We start from the raw sequence: 23,430 nt of genomic DNA on the forward strand, positions 1-23,430 counted from the left end.
AATAAATCTTGTGACAGATGTTCCGGTTTCTACCAATTTTATTACGATGCACTGTAAAAAATATTCTCGTTACACAAATTACTTATACCGAAAACGCTCGTGTACCTTTGGATTACCTCCTATTAATGTTGGTGAATGTTGCTTCTTCTTCTTTTGGTGCCTATCCTCTGTGGACGTTGGCAATCACGTTGGTCCATACAACTGTGTTAACAACTGCTCTAAATAGATGTATGCTAGTCATTCCTGCCCACTGTCTGATGTTCTTCAACCACGATATCCTTCTGCGCCCTTGAGATCTTTTGCCTTCTATCTTGCGTTGTAAAATTAGTTGAATTAGTTGATACTTCTCATTGCGCATCACATGCCCTAAGTATGTCACCTTTCTGATTTTCATGATACGCATAATTTCCAGATCTTTATTCATACGTTGGATCATGGTGTTGTTTGTAATATGATAAATATAGGAAATTCTGAGCATGCGGCGGTAGCACCACATTTCGAAGTCTTCTAATCGTTTGGATTTTGCCTCCGTCAAGGTTTAGGCTTCGACTCCATATAAAAGGGTAGAAAATACATAGCATCTCAAGACTCGTGTTCTTATATCAATGTTCAGGTGCATATTACATAAAATCTTCCTGAGGCGATTGAAGACAGCTCTCGCCTTTTCTATACTACATCTTATTTCCTGTGAGTGGTCCCATTCATTATTTAGGCTGCATCCAAGGTATTAAATTTTGTCGATTATGTTTAAGGGTTTATTATTAGATGTGAAATGGTGCTGTATTACGTCGTTTTTATTTACTACAAGAATTTTGGTCTTCTTACAGTTTAATTTCATACCGTATCTGTCACAGTTATTTTCTACGTTATTATACGGAGTAGAGGCCTGGACACTTTCCGATGCTTCTTTAAGAAAACTCGAGGCATTCGAGATGTGGTGTTACAGACGTGATTTAAGAATTTCATGGGTGGATCGTGTGACTAATGTTGAGGTCCTACGTAGAAAAGGCAAGGAATGCGAGATTAATAACACCATCAAAGAGCGCAAACAAGAATATCTTGGCCATGTTATGAGGAATGAACAGTGATACGGCTTGTTGCAACTCATTCTTCAGGGCAGGGTATTTGGAAAGAGAGGACCAGGGAGAAGAAGAATATCTTGGCTTCAAAACCTTAGAAAGTGGTTTGATACATCGACAACCGGACTATTCAGAATAGCAGCAAGCAAAGTTAGGATAGTCATGTTGATCGCCAACATCCGGAACGGATAGGCATCGTAAGAAGAAGAAGATCTGTCACAGGCTTCCACTAAACGGTTTATTAATGTTTGCAGATCCTCCGCATTATTAGCAATCAAAGCAGTATCGTCAGCATATCTTAAATTGTTTATGATTTTACCATTGATTTTAATACCTTCTCTTAAACCATCAATAGCTTCCCTGAACAGCATTTCCGAGTAAGTATTGAACAACGTCGGTGATAAAATGCAGCCCTGACGTACTTCCCGTTTTATCGTGAATTCTTGTGAAATTTCGTTGTCTACTCATACAGTTGCCCTTTGCTGTAAGTATAAATTTTTAATTAGGCGTAAATCTTTGTCATCTTACTCAATACTAGATTCTTTCAGTATCTGAAATAATTTTTGATGTTGCACCTTGTCAAATGCTTTTTCAAAGCCTATAAAACATGCGTAGACTTTGCAATTTACTTCTCGAGCTCTTTGTATCAATACTTGTCTGGAAAATAGAGCCTCTCGCGTTCCCAGTTCGCTTCTAAACCCAAACTGGACACTGCTCCTGTTTTCTTCAAGTTTTCTATATATGCGAGAGTGAATAACAGAAAGAAGGATTTTGAGTATATTTATCTATTAGCAACATTGAATATTGCTAATAAACTTTTATCAATAAAAATCTTCAAAAACTCGGAGGTTTAAACACACAGTAACAAACACGTTTTTCACACACTGTTGCCAATTCTACCTAAAATATTATAGTTTGTTGATGCTTTGTAGCTTCATGATGTTTGTAGTTTTTGAAATATTAAAGTTTTCCAACGGTACAAATGTCCAGAAAATAAAGAAAACAAGAAGCTATGGAAACATAAATGTTAAATATAAAACTTTGTAGAAGATCGATCGATCGAACTGACGTGTGAAGGTGAATGAAGATTAAATAATTGCCAAATCGAAAGTTTTGGTCTATATGACAGTTGAATCTTCATCTATGCTTCATCTGTATACCAAGTTATGCATATACCCAAAACATAGGGACAAGCCACAGTTATTGCCTTCCTTGAAATTAACAAATATTCCAACGATCCCAACAGCTATCAGCTTTATTATGTCACCGATTTAAACTGAGTACACGCACGATTTGCAATAATTTCATCGACGAAACACTCATTAAATAACAAAGTGGTATTAAACCGGAAAGATCATGTACATAAAAAATATTAAATTTCACCAACACATTAAAGACGTATTGGGTATGAAAGATACCAGATATCCATAGCAGTATTTGTAGAACTCTCCGCCGCTTGCGACACCGTAAAGCACAGGAAACTTTTAACAACTCTATTTAAACGTAAAAGACAAAAAACTTGTCACATCCGCGTCTTCCCGCATAAAAGAAGATTTTTGTCTCCCTTAATGGAGACATGTTTATATTAACAACAATAACGGCATAAATGTCACGCACATTTATGATTTGTAAAATCGTTGAAATGTCAACAATCGATATTTAAGTTTAAAATCCACAATCTACTATTTTTTAATGGCCCTATATAATCAAAAATTACTGATGTTTCTATAACGAATAATTTATTAATTATTAAATGAATTACAATGGTAATTCACGGCCTTCTTCAAAACGTTAGCACCAACTGCATGGTCACTAATCCAGACAAATGAAGACACTTATATGGGTCAAGGCTGGTTTACTTAATTCACGTTAATTGCTTTTGTGTAAAATATAACTATATACATTATGCGATCAAAGAAACAATAGATACACGATCCTTAATGCCTTCATTACCATCAACCTTACAAATAGGTATTTGATAATGAGCAATTTTGGGTGGTGGAAATTTTAAGAAATACCTATTTATTATCGCCCACATTTTTAACCTGAGTACTAGATTGATAGTGAAAATCATTCATCATGGTAGCTCAAGAAGAAACTACTTTTTGTGAAAAAAGGTTAGTTATATTTATTTTTTAGCTTTTCTACTATACACACTTTAATTTAAGCAGTATTTACTTGGGAAATTACTTTCAAAGCAATTTCAACTTTTTTGCTTCGACATTTTTTTTTTAATATCTTAGGATTGGCAATTATTACAGTTAAACTACAATGTTTTCTTTGGACCTACTAATGCTGCTCTGTATTATGGCACTTATTATCACATATACTTTTTTCCTGTTCTGTTTTTATGTTCTGTTTTGGAGTACTTACTTAATTTTAATTACACTTGATCTTTCCCTCTTTAGTAATTTGTTTACTATTTTTTCTATCGAAATTTAGTGTGACTTTATTTTAACAACTCTATTTTAAAAATGTAATTAGCCAATATCAGACTTAAAAATTTCTCAAATGTAATGCCATGCATAAATATCGCTCTATATATTTTATAGCTCATAAAATTATTCTGGCAGATATTAAGAATCAGTTAAAATTATGTTTTAGTGCTCTCCACATCTTTCTATCCTCTCAGTCACCTTCTCTAAAATCTCTCTCCATCATCGCATGCCTCATATATGTTTTCCATCTTATAGCTAGCCTTCCTGTTCGTCTTCTTTCTGAAGGTTCTTATTCGATTTCTTATTTTGTCCACGCATGTCCTGGCAGTCTTTGAACATGTCCGTACCATTGTGGTGCCGTTTTCCAATTTTTTGGTTACTGAGCATTCTACTTCCATTCGGTTTCATATTTCCTCAGTCCTTTTTTCCTTCTAGAGATTTGAAGACATCTCATAAAGTCCAATTCAACTATTCTTATTATATTTCGTATTATTGTTTTCATTGACCATACTTCAGCTCCATATAAGGTACTGTTTCTCATAATGGTGTGAAAGAATCTTTTTTTGTTTTCTTTGGTTAGAATGTTGTACTACCAATTCTAAATACTTAAATAATTGGCAACTTGTGATAGTCTTGTCTTTTAAATTTAAGTTTAGATTTGCCACCTCCTCTGTTTATACGTCTTATTCATATTTATCTTTAGGCTCTATGATTCGTATTCTAAATTTTCTTATCATATATTCCATCTCCTATTTTTCTTGTGCAAAAATGAATCATTTTGTTTTCATATTTTAACAATTATATTTTTATATTTCCTGGCCCAGTTGCTTCTTTTGTTTGACTTGTTTAAATGCTTTATTCTTCTTTTTTTGTGATATCAGCTTCGTCATGCATTGTGGTGGATATATCATGTATCTCATATTAGAACCTGTTTTCTTGTAATAGCGTTATGTAATGTTTTATTCATTCATTTGGTGTAGTTATTTGTAAGGTGTTATCTTGTTTAATTCTTCTAATATTTTTTATTTTTTTCCATGCTTTCGTTGACCTATTATACATAGCCAATCGTGTTACCTATGTCTCTACACATTCTCTCCCAATATTCGTTCTTCTCCAGTTGTTCTGTTTGCTTCAGTTTCTGGCTGTGGGTAACATATTCTTCTTGTCATCTTGGAGTGTTATCTTTTAATCACTTATGATATTTTTTACACAAACCAGTATGTTCTACGTGTTGACATTTTTTTTCAAAAAGTCAAGGAATAAAATATATCTTAAAGACATATCAGACCAATTGAAGTAATAGCCAACAAATGGAATACTAAAACTACATTTAAAATAATTAATACATCAGGATTATATTTTATCTAAAATTAAACCTAACAATAACCAAGGAAGAAAAAAGAATACGTTTATAAATCACCTGTAAATGCGAGAACTTTTATTTGGGTCAAACCTCAAACTCATTAAAAGCTAGAATAAGTTAACATAAATCTTACATTAAAAAGAGATACCCTGGGGATCATAAACAGAGAGTATAATAAATAGAAAAAAAACTAAAACTAAAGAGGCTGATCTTATTTTATTAAATTAAATTCAAAATCATTTCAACTTCTTCAGTAGAAAGTAGTATTTTTGGGTTACCCAAACTAAAAAAAAAAGTGAAGATTTCTGAAACATAATTTTAGCTGATTCTTACTATTTGCCAGAATAATATAATGAGCCATAAAATAATTTATTTATTTATGGCATTACATTAATGAACGACTAGGTACACAATTTAATGGGTATGGTTACACCAATTTAATGGAAAAGTCAAATATTTTAAAATTATAATTTTCGCATATAAAACGAAACGCACTTCAAAACAAAAGACATATTTTAAATGCAAGCAGTTATTAATAAAAAATATTAAATTCAAATATTTCTAGGTATAGAAATATCAGGTTTTGGTAATGTTTATGCAGAAATACGATAAAAAACGATAAGATCGGCAAAATGACAGAATGTTCGAATTATTTAAAATGGCACAATATTAGCACCGAGACTAAATCAAGAATCTACAAGAAAGGTTTATTATCTATTATAAACAACAGAAGTAAAAATATTTCGTAAAATAGCTGGAAAGTCGCTTCTAGACAGATATAGAAGCAAAATCATAAGACACGCATGCAATATCGTAAACATTAGAACTGGTATGAAACAGAAAGAAACAGTGAAATGAACATACGAAGAGAATGAAAAAAGTGAAAGTGATAGAAATAGCTCAGAAAAAAGCCTCAGTGGAATATCAGAATATGGGTTAACATTATTAATATTATTTATTATTATACAGTAATATCGAGCCAAAGCAGAGCTTATCTGATCCAAAGTACAAAACATTTGTAGCTACTAAACTAAATAATCTGGTTTTTACAAATGGTTGGTGTAAAACCAGATGTAAAATTGAAATTGATGGCAAATGTTTACACTGTCTAGCTATGGAGACCTGGACAAAGAAGTGAGAGATCAAATACAAAAAGCAAATAGACTGGCAGGATGCCTTAATAACACTATATTATGGCGAAACGGACACATTAACACTGAGGTTAAATCAAGAATTTATAAAGCCAGTGTAAGACCAATATTGACATATTCCTCAGAAACAAGACCCGGCACAGCCACAATGCAAAGAGACGTCTACTGGAGACGGCAGAGATGAGAGTACTGCGAAGAATTACAGGAAATACGATGAGAGATCGAAAAAGAAGTGAAGACATTAGAAGAAAGTGTAAGGTACAATGTATAAATGAATGGACACAAAGTAGAAAAAAAGAATGGAATAATCACATAACTATAATGGAGGAGATCCGTGTCGTCAAAATAGCAAGAGATCACCAATCGGCAGAAGAAGTATCGGACGACCGCGAAAAAGATGGAGTGACAACCTTCCAGAGATGTTAATCCGCCAATGAATAAGCAGAATTGCTTATAAAGAGTAAGAAGAAGAAGAAACTAAATAATATATTATAAATTAAATTTTTTAACAAAGTAAAAATAAAAAAAATTAGAATAGGACGGCTGCGTTGGATAAGACATGTAGAAAGAATGGAAGAAGGTGAAATACCAAACAAATATTCAAACAGATGCCAGTAGGAAAAAGAACAAGAGGAAGACCGAAGCTGAGATACTTAAAACAAATAGAAAATGATATGACAACCCTAAAAATAAAAAACTAGAGAAAAAAAGCACGAAACAGATCCGAATGGAGAGGAATCCTGGAATAGGCTAAGACCCAAAAACGGTTGTCGAGCCAGTGATGATGATGAAAAATAAAAAAAAAATAATTTCTAAAAGAATTAGTTCTTAGAAAAAGTTCTTGTAATCATAACAAATTACAAAAAATACAAATATTATAAAGTATACTTATGATTACAAAATTTATTCTAACGAAGAGAAAACATACAAAATATAACCTCACATTTTTAAATTTTTAAGGTTTCAGAAAAGAAAATTACAAACATTATACAAAGGTAGCATAAGACTAGGTACAATATCTAGTTCGCTTTCATAAAAACTTGTTTTTGAAACTATTTAAACTAGTAGCTACTATGTTATCACTTAAACTGTTCCATTTATCAAAAACTTTTTTAACTAAAAAGTTTTGTTCTACAGTAGTTTTAAAAGACTCTTTTTTTAATTCATAGTTATGACCTTTTAGTCTAGCATCTTCGTTAACATTAAAAAAGTTTGATGTTCCCCCTTAAGAATTCTATACGTCGATATAACATCGTCTCTTTCTCGTCTATGAGTCAACGGAGACAATTTGAGCTTTCTGAAGATTTCATAGCTTAATCTTCCATAACTAGTAGCTAAGTAGCTCTTCGTTAGAATCCTTCTAATAAAAATAATGTCTCTTTGCAAATAAGGTGACCTAACAAACACTGCAAATTCTAGGTAAGATCTGATATAACTTTTGCAGAGTTTCAAAAACAAGTCTGGAGACATTTTATAAAAAGCTTTTGATATAAAGTATAAAGCAGAGTCCGACTCTATAGTTTGAAGCAAACTACTTTTGCTGTTTGAGTAGGCCAATTCAATGTTTGGTTGACGGTAACACCAAGATCATTAACTTCCTGTACCGATTTCAGAGGAACCCTATCCAAAAAATATGTTATATATGGATTATTATAATCCACATTGAACGACACAACACTTACGCGTATTTATTGGAATAGTTCGTATAGGAAGTACTTTCAGAGAGGAAGATTTCTAACCACAATAACAACTCACCACGCACGTTGGAATGTTTTAGCTTCAGCATCAATTTTTTTATAGTTACCTTATCAAATGCACGAGAAAAATCTATATAAATAGTATCAATCAACTCATATCGGTCCAAAGATAAAGTCAATTTATTAAGAGCGAGAACGAGGTTGCTAGTTATAAAATGATTCGGCCGACAGATCCGTGTTGAGAGACTGGAATAACATTATGCTCTAACCAAAAGGATATTTATTGCCTATTAATTTTTCCATTATTTCAACCGATGTTGATGAAACTGTTACCGGTCGATAATTAGTCGAAAGAAGTTTATTTTTATATATCGGTGTTAATATTCCAGATTTTCATGAAGTTGGGATTGAATTTGCTTGCATAGATTTGGTCAGTAAGATGCTATTGGAGCCGCTAAACTATCTGCACAATTATGATATAATAATGGTGAAATAATTTCTGATCAGAAGAGGCAGTATTCTTTAAAGAACCTAATATCTCCTTAACTAATTGAGTAGATATATCAATTGTTGATAAACTTTTGGCACATTTGAAAATGTAGCATCCGTGTCAACTGTAAATGCACTGGAAAATGTTTTGGAAAGTAACTTACAAACGTCTTCTGTTAAACATATTTCACCATTAGATTTGTCTAATAACGATATACTAGTTTTTGTACAGAATTTTGATCTCACGTATTTGTAAAACGCTTTGGGACCTCTGGAACTAACTCGGTTTTCACAGTTACGCCTTGACAATATTAACTCTTTTGTCAGTATATTGGAAAATTGCCTATTAATACGTATATTTTCCTCAGATGGATTTTTTCTTGCACTTTTCCATAAAATGACTTTTTCTTCACTCATTGCGATCAGTTGATTATCTATCCAAGGTTTTCTGGGATTAGTCTTAAAGGTGTATCTTGAAGAACATGTATATATTCCTTTATGTATAGTTTCTTTATATTTATTCCAAGAATTATTACACGCATCTAAATCCGACCAAATTAATTAGCTAATATATTGATTTAATTTAATGATCTATTTTACTAAATTATTTGACTATTATTTATATTAATTTCAACAGTAATGTCCAATTGAGCTTGTGTTTGAAGAACTACGTTGTCCGAAATACCTATTGGTGAACGATAATAAATTTCACTGATAAGTTCTTCCTCATTAGTAATTACCAAGTCTAAAAATGAAGGTGTATTACCCTGATGAAATCTAGTAGCTTGTGTTACAAATTGGTTCAGATTAGTTTGAAAAAATAAATTCAGTAAAATGGAACACTGAGATTATCTACATTTTTCAATAAATTCACACATTGATTTGGTGAGCGTAAAGGAAATGTTTGGTTTATAGATGACAAGAAAGTGCATAAAAACTTTCTTAGGAAAGATAATTTTAAACATAAGAGATTTAATACCTTCCAGATTATGGCCTACAGTAATTATCTTAAATATTTAAAGAAGCCATTATAAAAGTAAACACATACTCCACCTTCTACTCGATCTTATCTATCTTTACGATAAATGGAATAACCATTAAGTTTTACAAAATAATTAGGTATTCTGGGACTTTGTTACCGCGATTTGGGACCGCGATTCTGTTACAACAAAAATGTAAATATCGGAATTAAAAGATGTAAATGATAAAAAGTCAGCAAATTTAACATGTAAAGAAGCAATATTAGTATAAAGTATATTTATTGTTGTATTTATTTGTTTTTTTTGCGGCATGTTGTTGGTTAGTACTAATAACAGTTGAAACTTTATTCATATACTTTATTGGTAAATCATTGTTAAGTACCTTACGTTTTTCCAGTTCCTCTCGCACGTTACTCAAATAGGTTATTTAATATTTATTTAATTCACGTTATTTAAATAGTTTATTTGATATTTCTTCATCCTTCAATTTGAACTCGGGAAAATTTGGTTCCTAACAACCTCCTCTTATTGCGCAACATCAATAGGTTTGCCATAGAAGAGGGTGAATGGATGGCTTAAACTCGTAGTGGACATGTGTATGAAGATAAAACAGACAATTTCTCTAAAATCAATAAGAAAAATCTCTGTTTATCAGAAAATCAGACTTTCTAGAAGGTAAAAGTATGTCTTCAAGTATTTTTCTTTAGTTTATTTTTTGCTTCTATTTGGTACGTGATTTTGTTACTGTCCTCTATCAGTCTTATTTTTTAATGATTCAGCCTGCAAATTTTCATTTAAGTTTTACCATTTGCTCTAATGACTATTATTTATGAGTAACTTTCCCACAAAAATAGGAAAGCGTTATTAAATGATTGATTGAAAATAGGTTTTTCTCAAAACTTAACACTTATTATAACGACTGTTCAGTACATAAAAAAGAGCATAAGAGATTTGCAGTACTTAAAAAAACTTTTTATTCATTGGACCTTACACGTCTACTGACCTCGATGCTTCCATCTCAAAGAAATGCAAATGTACCTACCAATAAATAAATAAATTAATATGAATAGCTAAAGAATTTTTTCGAGATAGAAAGTTCTTCAGAATTAAAGAGACAAAAGAAAGCGGTAGTAAACCTACGATTTGGAAATTTTTGTCGATTCGGTTAGTAAAATATTTCAGTGCCTCCTTAAGAGCATGTCCCGTTCAAAATTAAACAGATATACAGTGGTTTCACTTTCTTTCACTCAACCTTCCGTGAACGGTAACGAAAATTTAGAATAACATTGGCATGTAATTAATAATCGTTGAATTCGTTAATTTTTCAAGTTTTCGGTTGGCTGTGAAAACTTTATCAAGTTATTTGCATAATATTGTGCGATTTGAATTAATTTCTTTCTCCTATTACTTTGCGAACGATCAAAGTTATTTAAAACTGATTATTGCATTAACTAGATCAGAGTTTACAGAGAAACATTACAAGGGTCTTTCTCTAAGACTGTTCAAAGCAGAAAAATTACAACTATGAATATCTTCTTGTTCCAGTATTGTACAAGAATTTATAAAAATAATATGACCTTTTCGACAAACATTAAATACAATACAACATAAAACAATAAACAAACTTTAAGGGCTTAAGCCAGAATGTCACGCTTTAGTTGTGAAGAACATGAGTTTACCTTACCATAGAGATAGAGAAAAATGTCAATGTCATTTATTGTTTTTAAAAACTACTGTTTTATAGCAATGAATTTAGAAAGTGTACAAATTATAACAACTAGCGTAGTATACAGATATTAACAAATGTAACAAAAAGATAAGCGCTTAAGTTCATTCGTTTAGCAAATTCCCATCTGACAACAAACGCACGTGTTGATATTCACCGTCTCATTCGTCAAGAGGCTATTAAATATAATTTATTACCTTAAGCCAGACAGATTCTCATGTTACAGATCCAAACTTGCCAGCATGTTTAAATTCAAATTGTATCGTGTTGATTTTTAAGTTAATAATATATTGTGTTATATTTATGTTATAGTTATTGTTGTTATTTACTGGTCGTGCTATTTTTTAGAGTTTACTTTAATTGTGATTTAATGATTAAATTTCAAGAAATTCTTACACTAATAGTTTCAAAAGTAAATATTTTTAAAAGTCATATGATACACCTTAGTAAGACCCTGTTTGGCTTTCACGTGCTTCTGTTGGCAATTGGGAATATGTAAAATGAATGTAGTTTATCAGTAATTGAAATGGAGAGCAGGTTTAGTGAACATCAACTAAATAAATAAGAAACTGAAGCTTATTCATTTAACACAAATGATCTAAGTTTTACAATACTCCAAATATATATTAAAATTACTTTTACAGACGTTACAGTGACATCATTAAGACAACCAATAAAGTCGGTACAATTGTTAAGAGTGGCCATATTAACGGCTTCATTTAACTGTAAATGGGACATTAAAATAGTAAATTCTCAAGAGTTTCCAACTTGTTTGTGTTGCAATTAGGACAAATTTCAGATGGTCGAATATGATATGTTCCATTATAAGTGAAATGTAACACATAGCGATTATATATTGCGCCATGGTAGGAATGTATTTTATTGGAATTTGAATTCTAGATATTGTCGTTTTCGTATTGTAACACTGCTTTAAAATAATTTTATTCAAGCACCAATTTGTTACAATACTTTAACAAACTGATAACTATAAACTTCAAAATCTCAATTACAACTGTTATTCCAGACTTCACTGGACAGCTTAGGATTCTTCGAGAACATCTCTAATTAAAGAGTTCTTTATTACCTCTTTTTTTCATCAAGGGACTTTTTCTATATGGAATAAAACTGTGTAGTTATTTGCCTCAAATAATTGATCTATAAGGGACCGATTGAAGTCAACAGGGTGGATCAGTTACACCTGGTATGCAGCTAATGTCTCGATATGAATTACTAGATATTTACTTCTAGCTAAAAACTGGATGTGGTAGATTCCAAATTCCGTTGTTGTTTCAAACAGAGTCCTTTCTTAAGTGGGAGATTGCATTACCATACTATGTCACCTCTTTTGAAAGTTATACCAGAGAAAGATATGACGAGCCTGGCGTTGCCTGAATTACTTTAAAGTTTTAAACTTTTATGAGCAAACTCGTGGACTTTTCCAATTTTTTTCTGAAATTTTCGATGTACGTCAGAGATGAACCTTCTTCTTCACAGGGAGTCTATCTTCCAAAGATTAGGAAACTTAAGAAAGCTTCATTTTTCTTCCGGTGATCATCATCGATTGAGAATTACAAGAACAGGGGAATTAAACTATCCCAATCTTTTTGATTATCACCGACAAACATTGAAAGGTATTGAGAAAGGCAGCGACAATTTATCAAGAACTTTTTGAATAAGGCTTTAATCTAATTGTGATTTTCTTTTTTATTGATGTTTATTGCAAATAGATACAGTATTCTATATCTCAGTCAAAGGAGTGTTTTTATTTAATTTATTCAAAATAAATTTCAATCTGTTTTTTTGTTTAAGTTTGAAAGAACGTTAGACATTAGCAGAAATGTTTTGATAGTGTAGATAATTGATAAAAATGGCTTGTTTTTTAAATTCGTTGAGAGATTCTTTCCGCTTTTTAACAATTGCAAAACATTCCTTGGCTCACCAATAAGATCTTGGTACAGAAGGTGTAAAAGATCTCTTTCGATCTAAAACCTAAACTCTTTACACCTTTTTCGGTGTAAAATGTCGATTGTGTCTACTGAAGTTGAATTTCTTTCTAAATTATTGAGCGCACTAATTTCTAATTCAAATTTATTTTCGAAAACAGACCAGTCAGCACGAGAGTTTTTCTATTTTGTTGCTGGATTGATGATAAATGAGAAGGAGATGATTTGAATTTCTACATTGATGAGGCAGTGATCTGAACCTAATGTGCTTGAATGTACTGACCAAGTTTCACGATAGGCTAAAAGGGCAGATGTTAGAGTTAAGTCTACTGCTGAGTGATTACTAGTTGCAGAAATTCTTGTCCGATACTTTCAAATGTAGAAACACGACTGTAATCTACCAAAAAACTGTGGTTATAGGGTTATTGGGTTTAATTTGCTTGTCTCTTAAAGTTTATTGATCTTGCTGGCCACGGCGTTATTAGGTCTAAATTGTCGTTCTGTCTTGTAAGTTTCTCTGATTTTGCTAGTGACGGAATCCCTTGGAATTAGTATGTCCAATTTTTAAGTATCTAAATGTTGCGATCAGATTGGTTGCTCATTTCCGTAGAATTCAAGTTTATTTATAGTAAAATAGTTTAACGTCTAAACGTCTTTTGTGGTTTTTTAATTAGACGTATATTTCTAATTTTATTAGTTTTTATAATTTTCAATTTTTTCTATACTTTTTAGTTTAACTTAGTAGAATTTTCATTTTTCTCTTAAATTTTTTAAAATTTTTTCTTCGTTTGCTACACTTTTCTGTTTTTATATTTGAACTGTTTTTAACATTCTTTACTTTGCTTATTTTTCTCTCACTTTTTTATATTTATTGTCTCATGTCATCATATCTTCTAAACTAGCTGTATAAGTAAAGTCTACTGTCCAAAAAAGCTGTAAACTTATTAGATATCAGAGTTAGGTATATTATCTAAATTGTGGATTCTTTGGTATTTAAAAAGAGTTATTAATTTAGAACCCGATAGGTGCTTCTTGAAATCGTGTCCTCGTTGGTGCATCTAGACGATAACTAGTCTTAAAATTTTGTATATAGTTTTCCTTCAGTCTAAAGAACACCCATATTGAATTTGGTGTCAATAATACATACACGAGTTATAAATCAAAATTTTAAGGAAATTTACAGCATGAGCGGCTCAAACAAAATATATATTATAGAGTCTACTCTAAAAATTTTGTAAATTGAAGACTTTTACATCTGTCCGCCTTGATTGAGGAAATAACAATATCTGACCCTTATTATCAAGGGCCGATACTATTTTATTCCTATTTAGACTTTGACGGGTGCACTTTTGGATAAAATCTTTGGAGGAAATTTACAGCATGAGCGGCTCAAACAAAATATGTATTATAGAGTCTACTCTAAAAATTTTGTAAATTGAAGAATTTTACATCTGACCGCCTTGATTGAGGAAATAACAATATCTGACCCTTACTATCAAGGGCCGATACTATTTTATTCCTATTTAGACTTTGACGGGTGTACTTTTGGATAAATTCTGAGGTGTTACTATGAATTATAATTTTTTTTTTATTTTTTATGCAAAATAATATTTGTTGGCTACAAAGTAAAAAAACTTGAAAAGTAGCTGCAAGTTTCGCAAGAGATTGGTTGTATATATATAACTTATAACGATTTTTACTGTTACAATAGACCCATATACCTTTGAAAGAGTGGAGTTTTAAATATCTCGGAGTAACAATTACTGCAGATAACGATATCGCGGAAGAGATTAAAGGAAGAATTCAGGCAGCAAACAGATATATGTACAGCCTCCACAATACTATTAAATCTAAAATCCTAACAGGAACATCAAAAATTAGAATATATAAAACGGTGATTAGACCGGTGCTCATGTATGGGTGTGAGACGTGGACCCTGACCAAAGAAACTGAAAGAAAAGAAAAGAATCTTTGGGCCTACCACGACATAAATAGCAACCAATACTGAATGAGAACAAATGCTGAGGTCAGGCAGATGTATAGAGCGAGCGATATAGTCCAAGAGATTAAATCCCAACGTCTAAGATGGGCTGGTCATGTCCTTCTTCTTTAAGTGCCATCTCCGCGGCGGAGGTCGGCAATCATCATAGCTATTCGGACTTTTGAGACGGCTGCTCTGAAAAGTTTATTTGATGTACATCCGTACCACTCTCTCAGGTTGGAGAGCTCAGTTGGAGCAAGATGTATTTCTCTCCACGTGTAATATGTCCATAGACTCCCTAATAGCCGACTTGCCAAGCTAATATGGGAGGAAGCTCCCACGATGGAGAGACAATATATGGTCAGATCTAAGAACAATTGGGCTACCCACTGACCCAACTATTATGAACGACCGTTCAAGATGGAAGCAAGTTGTGCAGTCAGCCAAAACCCACATCGGGTTGTAGTGCTACGAGAAGAATAAGAAGATTTTTACTGTAAAAAGCGCTGAAGAGTTCTGATAATTGCAAACTTTTTTTATTAAAATTACTTATTAGAATAAAAAACCCTTGTTTTAATTACAAAAGGTACTAATTTATTTGAAGTTTAACCTTAAATATTAATAAAAAAAATATTTTTTACAGTAAACTAGTGAAAATATAAAGATGCACTAAAACAAATATTTTGTAGATATACAATATGTTTTACACTTGTAATGTCACGAAAAATCATAAATTTTACATTAAAACAATTCGAATATATAATGCAGGTTAAAAATCGGACCTAAACAAAGATTTTAGCTGTACTTTCACAATTCAGTATATTCAGTGTACTTGCCAAGATCAGGAATCACCTGATCACACAATGTACACATCAGACAGTCTCTGAATCACCATCTTCAATTGATATTTAAGTCATTATTTACTGATATTGTTACCACTAACACTGCATTATCAATATCTAAGATTTTATCCAAATTCCACATGTTTCCTTTTTTTTCTTCATGGTCACCTGAAATAGGGATTTTTCTAATAATATTTGCACATCTTTTAATTTTAATCTCGTATTATTTCGAGCTACCATCTTCTAATTTGTGCCTATATCAGTTCAATAGGGTTTAGTTGGCAGTGGTAGGGAGGAAGACGCACATTGATATCAAATGTTTTTGCAAGTTCATCTTCTGCATAAAGTACCCGAGGCTTTTAACTAATTTTACAATTCGTAGCAATTCAATTTTTACATATTTTTCTAGAAAACTAATCTTTCTGCTGAAAATATTCTCCAAAAATACCACTCTTTATATCTATATGGTAGTCTCCGTTTTTTCAGATTGAAATATTAAAGAAATACCTTCTAAAACCCGTTATCCAACCAACATGTGTTATTATTAGTCGTCGTCCTTTGCCGGAAGGAACCTTTAATCCTGTAGATAATACTTCCCAGAAAGTATTAACCCAATTTTCGCCTAAACACTATAATTTGGTGTTAAAATATATATAATTTGCAAAAATATCACTAAATTAATACCCTCAATAGCAAAAATATCAATACATAATTAATACGAATTACATCTGATCCACATTTAAAAGAGTGAGATCTATCTAAGCAACCCAATAACTACTTAAATAAACATCAGCATTTATTACCATTTCTTTTATACACAACCTTTTCGAGGTTTATTTTATTCCTTACTTCTTCTTTTTCACGTGTCATTTCAGAATTATACGACGTTGGCGATCACCATTGCGAAAACTTCTCGATCTTCTGCCACATGGAATACCTAATTGTCCTGCATTTAATATCTGAGCCCATTTACGAATGATTTTTAACCAAGAAACCTGTTTTCTACCTGCACTTCTACGGCCTTCTATTTTGCCTTTAAGGATCAGTTGTAGTATTCTATATCGATTTTCCCTCACTATATGTCCCAGATAATACATTTTCCAGTGTTTAACAGTCGTTATCAATTCTCTATCTTTGTTGACTATCCTTAGTACTTCCTCATTGATTTTTCTTGGTGTCCAAGGTATTTTCAGCATCTGTCTATGAATCCACATTTCCAATGCATCAATTCTACTCATACTTGATACTTTCAGTGTTCATACTTTTGCTCCATACAAAAGCACAGACCAAATATAGCACTTTTTTCATTCTTTATCTTAGTTCTAACCTAATATGATTGTTGCAAAAAAAATGTCTTCATTTTCATAAAAGAAGCTTTGGTCATTGCTATTCTTCATTTTATTTCTATGTCTGGATCTAGTTGATCCATTATAACAATTCCCAAATATGTATTTTTGTCAACTTTTTTAATTTAGACTCCTTTTAATTGAAGCTTTGCATGTGATTTACGACGAAAGACAAAATTTGGTTTTGTTTAAATTTTTTTAATGGCCATTTCCTCTTCTACTTTGTGAATACGATAAAACAGAATTTGGAAACCTTCATTATTTTCTAACAGAATTACTGTATCGTAAAACAATTTAAATAAACCTAGCCTGAGAGACTTATTCTTACCCTTAAAATGTCGTTCGGGTGTAACAATTCATTTTAGCGTGGTGTATTAATTCGTGTATAGACAGGAATTCCTCCACCGCACTCCAATGCTCCAGACCATCCCTCTCCCCTATAGCACTCTGACTCTGATGCGCAATAGGGGCACAATTCTCAGCTTAGTGCTGTTCATGTGGGATTCCTGAGTAATACATCTCCAACATGGTTCCCTAACCGATTCAAATTCAGGCTAACGTTAAGCGCTGTATTCCTGTTATCCTTTATACTGTTTTGTCCGCGTATCTAATTGCGTTAACTAGTCACCCGTTTATTTAGATTTCATATGAATGTCTCTCAAGTGCCTTTTTAAATAGCTGGTCCGAGTAAACATTCAACACTTTTGGGGACAAAATGCAACCTTGTTTGACTCCTCGTTATATGGAGATTTTGTCGGTGTAATTATCTCCAATTGTTACTATAGCAGTTTGATTTTAGTACAAATTTGTAATGACACGAACATATTTGTCATTTTACATGCTGTACTTTATCGAATGCCTTTTATAAGTCCAAAAAGCATGTAAATACATATTTTCTTTTACCACGGCATTTTTGTAATATGATATTTTATTTAGCTTCTAATAAATTATGTTATTTTGATTTATTTTTATCAAAAATTTTTATTTTAAAATTAGGATATTATATTTCCGAATTAGTCTACATGCTTACCTCACAAAACAAATACATGCGTCTGTGACTTTAATGCTGCAAATCTCAACTATCGTCAACCTATAACTTCTAACACCGTTTCTTCTCTCCTATTTAGTTGTTATTTCAGATTTGGTTTTAATTGCGACAATAAAAGAAGAGAAGTAAATCTATTTTATTGATTGTCTTTATTGTAAAGCTTACTTTTTGATTTATTGATTGTTTTGTTTTATAGGTTATTGGAGTCATTTTACCTAATTTTGGATTACCTCGTTTAGTGGACAATTATAAAACTCGTTAAATTTTATTGCTTTCCGCATAACTTCTAACGATTTTTAAATCAATCTAATTTATAGGATTAGCGGTAAAAGTAGTAACGAGGACAGTTGGCGTGTGCTCCTATATAATTACATTATTTTAAAATTACTTTTCGATACGTCTTTGGTTTATAATAATCAAATTATCGTGTTTTGATGAACAGAGATATCTGTCATAAGAGACAGTACGTTGATTAAATTATTTAGTCACACATTAGCATTTGTTGAACTATATAAGGTATAATGAACCACGGTTGCGAAATAAATATTCTTTATTTTTAAAAGAAGTGTCTAAAAAAGAAGCTGCTCACAATTTATTAATAATCTAGTCATCAGAGGATTTTATTCCAATCTCTTACTTAAATATTATATAGGCCCTTAAAAATGATCTCTAGTGCAGATCCCTACGCAGCTTCAGATTCCCTAATTGCATATTTTCATAAGTCTCTATCTTGGATCATACCAATATCAATTCTTATCATAAACATGCCCTGTCTAAGGTTCCAAATAGGTCTTCTTTGGTCTTTCTCATTTACTTCTATAAGGAACTTGTAATTCGGCAAGCATCACTAACCATTTTAACCTACGATCTCCCATTTTGGCAACAATCGGTGCACTTTTAGATTTATATTCTTTTTTGAGTAGTGGATGAGTACTCCACTCATCCTTTAAAGCATTCTCTCATCCTCTAGTCCTGTAGCCCGGACTTAGCATCTCCTATCATAGCCACTGAGCCACTGCCGCCATGTTAACACAGCCAAAATATTTTTGTCTTGTTTTTAACGAATTTCCTAACGGCTGAATGATATCCAATAATAATGTTTGGCTGTTTACTGCAATGAGAACTCATTATATTGGAAATGATTTGAATTTGAATATGTTTTATTGATTTAGATTATTCCATAAAGCTGAGGTATGGGTCTTCCATATCTATGAGAAAACCTCACGATCTGCAGATGAAATGTTAAAACATTATACGAAGTAAGTAAGATTCATAATGCAGTCAAGGAGATGGATAGACTATCAGTAGACATAATGGAAATAAGCGATATGAGATGGACGAACTCTGGACAACGTAAAATTAGTTATCATCACATATACTTCTCAGGTAACCCCAACGGAAGAAAATGGAGTAGGAATAATCTTAAATCAAGAAACTGCTAGACATGTTCAAAACTTTGTACCCATATCGGATAGAACGCACCTTCTTCAACTTAATACGTACCCAATTACAACTAACATTATCCAGATATGTGTCCCTACAACTAACAAACCAGACGACATAAGTGAACCATTCTATAATGAATTATTTCGCACCTTAAAAAGCCAAAAAGGATTTAACTTTGATTATAAGTTATCCAAATGCAAACATTGGTAGGGGACTATTTTATCGTTTTTCGATAGGAAGCGATTCTAGAAATGCATGGGACAGTTTTTTTTTCTTAAAAATATATAAGCGAGGAGACCAATTTGCTGAATTTATAGCAGAAGAAGAGTTTTGAGCTTACTAACACTTACTTCAAACTCCCATGCTGAAGTTTATTCACATAGAAATCACCTCACGGCACTTCAGACCCCATAGCCAGAAATCAAATAAATTGCATTATGATTAGTAAAAGATTCCATCATCAGTCAAGACATACCCAGGAGCCGATATGAAGTTAGACCATATTCCACTGATTGGCAAAATTAGGCTCAGGCTAAAGAATATTCGACGTACTATCAACCCGAAATACAACATCATGCCATCTCCTCTAAGAAGGTTGGCAACCATCATGGAAATTCGCACTTTCGATACCGCTGCTCTAAAGAGGTCAGCAGAAGTGCAGTTAAACCAAGCTCTCAAATTATTTAACCAGGAGATGCGTCTTCTTCCGCGACTCCTTCTACCCTGTATTCTTCCTTGTATTATTAATTGCAGCAAGTTATAACGCTCGCCTCTCATGACATGTCCGAGATATTGCAGTTTTCTGACTTTAATTGTATTTGTATGTGCAACAGAGCAACTAGAATACCGTTATTCAAACGGATGTAACCGACCAGGAGCTTGAAAAGTTGCATAGAGTTTCACAAGACATACAAGAAAAATTGCTTAAACCATCAAAAATTATAAAAAATTATAGATTACAAATGAGATTTTATATATGACGGAGGAGAGGTGAAAGTTATCAGAATAACTAAGAATACACGGCTAAGAGAACAGCGTGCGGAAATACAGCTATTGAAACATAAACATGATTCATTAATTACACACAAAAGTTAAAAAAGCTATAGGCTTATACAAGCCAAGAAGAGTTTGGTGTTTGACAGACAACCAAGGAAACCACTATTAAATGTAGAAGAGAGACTAGAGATTTGGAAGAACTATGTGAAAGTAACTTTTGCAGATAAAAGGTAGACTACCATTGAAGATACGGAATGTCAAACCCTCAAGACGTTCGATTGCCAAGTCATGGCAGCTATCAGAAAGACTAAAAATGGCACAGCTGTATACTAAACAAAATATATGTAACTAGAAAAATCCCCCGACGCTGGTTAAAGTTGACCTTCGTAACTGTAGCAAAAAAATTAAAAGCAAAAACATGCGAAGACTACGGAATAATTTTTTTCTTGTTTCTAATAAGTTTTCTTGCGTAAAACATTTTTGAAAGTGATACACAGCACAATATATTTCGCGATGCATTAGGCACCTGACAGGCTCTATTCGCTATACAAATGCTTATGCAGAGTTACTAGGATGTTAAATGTGACGCATATATTTGTTTTATTGACTAAAAAAGGTATTTGATAGAGTAAAATATGATAAGCTTATAACCATCTTGAAAGAATCGGGCTTAGGTGATAGAGAAGGCAGTTTGGTTGTAATAATCTATATTACAACCAAACTGCCAACATGAAAGTGAATGACCAGTCGACTATCTCCATATATGGAGGAGTGGGACAAGAATCCAAGTTTTCCCACTCAGGAAGTTATTTCACTCTTTGAGGAGCAAGAGTTTCCATGCAAAAAATGCCCTAGTGAAGCAACAATATTTATATTCACAAATTGATAAAAAGATACACAAAGGAGTTAATTATCTACTATTGATACACGAAAATGTTTTTTTTTGCAACTAAGTTTTTTTAGTTATCAGGTGGTACAGGATTTGTACAACTGTACAGTTGGTACAAGTTTGCAGACATAAAACTTATATAATCTAATATGAAAAAGTGAACCTACAGTTTATTGTAATATTTATGGAAGCATAATTTGCTTTTAGATAAACATAACGGAACTTTACAGAAAAAAACAAATTCATTAACTCCTTTTTTCCTTGTCTTTGATGCTGCGTAAAGTATATCTTCTTTTTAAACTTTGCTATGGCTGATGTTCTGAAATATTAAGTCGCACTTCATTGGGGACAAATGACTTTACTTTTTTTATTTTGTATCGTGTCTGGTAGCATCCCGTTGGGTAGCCTCTTTTTATCAACAATTTGATCTGTCAGTCCATTAATAACAGCACAGTGAAAATCTTTTGATGTTACTTTAGGCAAGTTCATCAACTTGTAAACGGAGAATGTATTTACAACCTCAGCATCTAATAAATGAAAAAATATTTAATGCTACCATTTTTTACTGTGACGCTCAATTTTGTAACATGGTAACATCTGATCAAATTTATTTATACTTCACTAACTTCCTTAGGGTTGTCGAAGTTGAAAATTATATATATTCTTCTCCAATCCTTCCATTTTACTGCTACCAATCCAGAATCTCCTCGATTCATTTTTTTATCAGTCTTAAAAGTAGGCAGATATCGGCGAGACATATTTACGAAGCGTGTCTAGATTGTGTCTACCTACTGCATGGATATTGTCTCTTTTTAATTCCTTCTTCTAAGGTACAATATAAGCTATCAACAACCAACAAATTATATGGGGTTGGATAATCAAGGTCTTAAATAAAGTCTGGTACTTCAGATAAATGTGTTAAGTTTTCAAAAGAGATAGTTTTTTTATTAGTTGATCACGTGAGAGGTGGATAAGCAGAAGTACAATTTTTCGGTCTAGGAGCTCTAGCCATATCTGTTGTCACCTCTTGTAGAAAACCAGATTCAGACTCTTTACCTGATATGTTATAAATTTCCTCGATTTCCGCCGTTGCAGTTTCAATAGCTTCGGGATCGTCATTTTCAGAATCGTCCAATATCGATTCAGAATCAGATGGTATTGCCTCTACATATTCAACTATATTATCCAGTTTCGCCTATAATTCGTCAACGTCATGCCAATTGGGGTAAAATAAATAACGTCCCTTCTTAATCTTGACATTTTCGTAGATAAAAATTAAATTTTGTAAAATATCATATGCGGAGCGGTGGTACGAATATTATACCTAAAGAAAACTTTGTTTATTTTTAATTGCCACACAAATATTATCATTCAGATTAATTATTACTTAAATCGTAATATTAACACAAGTCTTGAATAAAATTATTTTGTACATTTAAGTTTTCAGTAACTTATTAACCCGAAGCTATCGACCAGCTTCAATACACGATGCGCTGATAATAAGATCAAGTTTGTGACTACAAAAAGCTATAAAATCTGGAATTAGGCATGCCTGTGTGTGTGTGTCTACTTTCCAGTAGCTTTCTATTACAGTGGTCGAAAAATTGTACCACTACAATGTAAGCGACATTAAATTGAAAGATCAAATAAGACCACCACCACATAACAGTACCCAAAAAGGTGCTATATCGCGTGTACCATGGCGGCTTAAAGAGTTAACATGTCTTCTGAACATATCTTTGAACAAGCACTGAGAAAACTACAGAAAGACGTATTAGACAACGAAGTGCGTTTAAGCAATATAAGATATGCCGACGAAGCAGTAGCTTTTGCAAATGGCTTGGATGGTGTATCAACAATATCAGATATAAGTAGATGATATGGACTGGATCTCGATATAAAAAAAACAAAGTACATGGTAGTCAGTAAGCGCAAAATATTAAATACACGGCTTTTAGCAAATAAACCGCCAATTGACAGGGTAAACAGCTACACAAACTTTAGTACCAACATTAA

General features: G+C 32.3%; 1 protein-coding gene across 1 annotated transcript in view; it reads left to right on the top strand.

The window, feature by feature from the left end:
• The first annotated feature begins 3,111 nt into the window (after positions 1 to 3,111).
• LOC140450432 (acyl-CoA Delta-9 desaturase-like) overlaps positions 3,112 to 23,430 on the top strand; it is a 78,551-nt gene continuing 58,232 nt past the window's right edge. The window contains exon 1 of the mRNA XM_072544071.1: positions 3,112 to 3,196. Within this exon, the coding sequence (XP_072400172.1) occupies positions 3,159 to 3,196 (38 nt within the window). The 5' untranslated portion in view covers positions 3,112 to 3,158. The remainder of the gene's footprint in view (positions 3,197 to 23,430) is intronic.

The sequence above is a fragment of the Diabrotica undecimpunctata genome, chromosome 1, assembly GCF_040954645.1.
Source record: "Diabrotica undecimpunctata isolate CICGRU chromosome 1, icDiaUnde3, whole genome shotgun sequence".
NCBI classification, from domain to species: Eukaryota; Metazoa; Arthropoda; class Insecta; order Coleoptera; family Chrysomelidae; genus Diabrotica; species Diabrotica undecimpunctata.